The sequence below is a fragment of the Geospiza fortis genome, unplaced genomic scaffold (genome assembly GCF_000277835.1).
Source record: "Geospiza fortis unplaced genomic scaffold, GeoFor_1.0 scaffold406, whole genome shotgun sequence".
Taxonomy (NCBI): domain Eukaryota; kingdom Metazoa; phylum Chordata; class Aves; order Passeriformes; family Thraupidae; genus Geospiza; species Geospiza fortis.
In genome coordinates, this window is record NW_005054697.1 from 147,068 (window position 1) to 150,382 (window position 3,315).

Here is a 3,315-nt window from a genome sequence, read left to right on the forward strand (position 1 = left end):
TCTTTTTCCCCCTTCCCTTTTCCTCCTCCTTTCCCCCCGCCCTTTCCCCCTCATTTCCCCCTTTTTTCCCTTTCTTTCTCCAGTTCAACTCCTTGTAACCCATTTCCCTGTGGCACCAGAGGGTTTTGGGGCAGGAGCAGCCCTGGAGCCCCTTGGCAGACCCCAAAAGTCTCCGTTTTCCCCTTGCAGAACCGGGTTGAGATCAACGACGTGGAGCCCGAGGTGTTTAAGGAAATGATGTGTTTCATTTACACTGGGAAGGCCCCAAACCTGGACAAGATGGCTGATGATCTGCTGGCAGCTGCTGACAAGGTAAACTGGGGATTTGGGGGTGCTGGGGGAGCTGGAATGCCATGGGATTGCCTTTCCACAGAGCCCTGGGATGGGCAGGTTCCTTGGAATTGGGGCTTCCAGGGAAACCTGGAAACCTCCCTGGACCAGCAGATTGACAGAGAGCACACCTGGAGCTGCACAGGCCCATCAGGGATTTCTGTCTCCACTGCTCATTTTGAAGCTTCCAGAGGGCTCTGCTGCAGATCTTCCCATTAAACAATCAGGAATTTTTGCTCTACTGCTCATTTTTAAGGATTTTTTGGAGCTCCCAGAAGAGCCCGTTCAGCATGATCCGAGCTGGGCTGAGGAGACAATTACAGAGCAGACCCAGGGATGTTTTTCCATGTGGTTATTCCCAAATCCCCAGAGCAGTGCAGAGTCTGGACAAACAGTTCTCCTCCTGCCCTGCCTCCTGTCAGCCCCGAGGCTCTGGAAATCCAGGAGTGGGAAATGCTGTTGGTTTTCCTGCTGCAGTGCCAGTCCCTGCTGCTCCTGGGAGCTGCTGGAATTCTCTGGGGCTCTTCCCCTCCTCTTTGCAGCCCCAGAGATGGGAATGAGAGCTCTGTTAACCCCTGAAAATCCATCAGTTACAACCCAAACTATTCCCTTTTTCTTCTTTTTTTTTTTCCCTTAGAAGTGACTCTGTGTTAGGAAAAGATGCAATCTGGAGCCTGAATCCTTGGATTTTCCCTGCTCCTAAAATCCTGGGATTTTCCCTGCTCCTAAAATCCTGGGATTTTCCCTGCTCCTAAAATCCTGAGATTTTCCCTGCTCATGGAATCCTGGGATTTTTCCCTGCTCATAGAATCCTGGGATTTTCCCTGCTCCTGGAATCCTGAGATTTTTCCCTGCTCCTGGAATCCTGAGATTTTTCCCTGCTCCTGAAATCCTGGGATTTTTCCCTGCTCATGGAATCCTGGGATTTTCCCTGCTCCTAAAATCCTGAGATTTTTCCCTGCTCCTGAAATCCTGGGATTTTTCCCTGCTCATGGAATCCTGGGATTTTTCCCTGCTCCTAAAATCCTGAGATTTTCCCTGCTCATGGAATCCTGGGATTTTTCCGTGCTCATAGAATCCTGGGATTTTCCCTGCTCCTGGAATCCTGAGATTTTTCCCTGCTCCTGAAATCCTGGCCTGCTCCTGAAATCCCGGGATTTTTCCCTGCTCATGGAATCCTGGGATTTTTCCCTGCTCCTAAAATCCTGAGATTTTCCCTGCTCATGGAATCCTGGGATTTTTCCCTGCTCCTAAAATCCTGAGATTTTTTCCCGCTCATGGGAACCCGGGGTTTTTTCCCTCTCCTTGAAATCTGGGATTTTTCCCTGCTCCTAAAATCCTGAGATTTTCCCTGCTCATGGAATCCTGGGATTTTTCCCTGCTCCTGAAATCCTGGGATTTTCCCTGCTCATGGAATCCTGGGATTTTCCCTGCTCCTGGGGTTCTCCTGGGCTGGGGGCTTTGGGCTGGGGCTGCTTTGTGTCCCTTTGTGTCCCTGAGCTCCATCCCAGGCTGGATCAGAGGGAAAAGCTCCATTCCAGCTGGGATTGAGGTGGGAATCAGAGCCAGGAGATTCCACACAACCATCCCCACATTTATCCATTATTCCAAGGTATTGACTGGAGGAGCAGCACTTAGGGCAGGGAGAGCTTTAATTCTGACTTTGCTGCCTTTTAACACAGCTTTGCTTTCCCTTTCCAGCTCATTGTGTGCCTTAAAAGCAGGAATAAAAAACTCCTCCATGAAAACACATAAAGCATCCAATATTTACCCCGGGGACTGAAGCAGCTCCCTCAGAGCTCTGCTGTCTCTTAGGAAAAAGCTGTAATTAGCCCAAAACCAACCAAAATTCAACTCCAGGAGCTCCCAGTGCAAGAGGCTGGGGGGGAGTTGAGGTGGAATTAACAAAAGGAGGAAGGGGAAATGTTGCTGCTGAGAGCCCACAGCGGCCACTCGGGGCCACCAATGTAATTAAAAATGAGTTATTTGTAGCAAAAAAAATGAAACTAAAAAGTGGATACATGGAGGAGAATGTTCCATCTGCAGCAGGAGAGTGCCCAGCTTTATTTGTTGCATTTCGAGGCTCTGACAGGCAATTATCCAAACTCATGGCTGGCCCCATAAACTGCTTTATTTATTGAGACAGATTAGCAAAGAAATTTGATTTGCCCTCTCAATTTGCCAGAGAAAACTCCGAGTGCTCTGCCTCTGTTATCAGCCAGGCTTGAGGGAAAATGGGGTTCATGAGCTGGAATTCTGCATTTAAATCCAGTCTTGACAGGGGGAAATCTCAGTCAGAAGCTAAAATCGATTCATCAATAAATCAATTTACAGTGATGGAGCTGGTCCCATGGCAAAGATCCCACAAATGGATCCCAGCTCAGGGCACAGAACATTCCTGGGTGGAAACCTGAAGTGGAGGAGCATAGCTTGAGGGTTCCCACCCCTGAAATGTTCCCTGCTGTAATTCCATGGTTTTATCCCAGGAGAGGCTGAAGGTGATGTGTGAGGGTCCCTGGGCAATACTTGAGTTTAATTTTGGGTGCAATTCCATGGTTTTGTCCCCAGTATGCCCTGGAGAGGCTGAAGGTGATGTGTGAGGATCCCTGGGCAATACCTGAGTTTAATTTTGGGTGCAATTCCATGGTTTTGTCCCCAGTATGCCCTGGAGAGGCTGAAGGTGATGTGTGAGGATGCTCTCTGCAGTAACCTGTCCGTGGAGAACGCAGCCGAGATCCTGATCCTGGCTGACCTGCACAGCGCAGACCAGCTCAAAACCCAGGCCGTGGACTTCATTAATTAGTGAGTAATTGCTCCAGGATGGACAAACCCTTCCCTTTCGCTTTCCCTTTCCCCTTCCCTTTTCCCCCTTCCCTTTCCCCCTTCCCTTTCCCCCTTCCCTTTCCCCTCTTCCCTTTCCCCATTCCCATTTCCCCCTTCCCTTTCCCCCTTCCCTTTCCCCCTTCCCTTTCCCCCTTCCCTTTC

At 49.7% G+C, this 3,315-nt stretch overlaps 1 protein-coding gene across 1 annotated transcript in view; it reads left to right on the forward strand.

Annotated features, from left to right (window-relative positions):
• Window positions 1-3,133, forward strand: part of SPOP (speckle type BTB/POZ protein) — a 10,890-nt gene extending 7,757 nt beyond the window's left edge. Inside the window, exons 7-8 of the mRNA XM_005430884.3 lie at window positions 190-312; window positions 2,990-3,133. Of these exons, the coding sequence (XP_005430941.1) occupies window positions 190-312; window positions 2,990-3,133 (267 nt within the window). The remainder of the gene's footprint in view (window positions 1-189; window positions 313-2,989) is intronic.
• The last annotated feature ends 182 nt before the right edge of the window (window positions 3,134-3,315 follow it).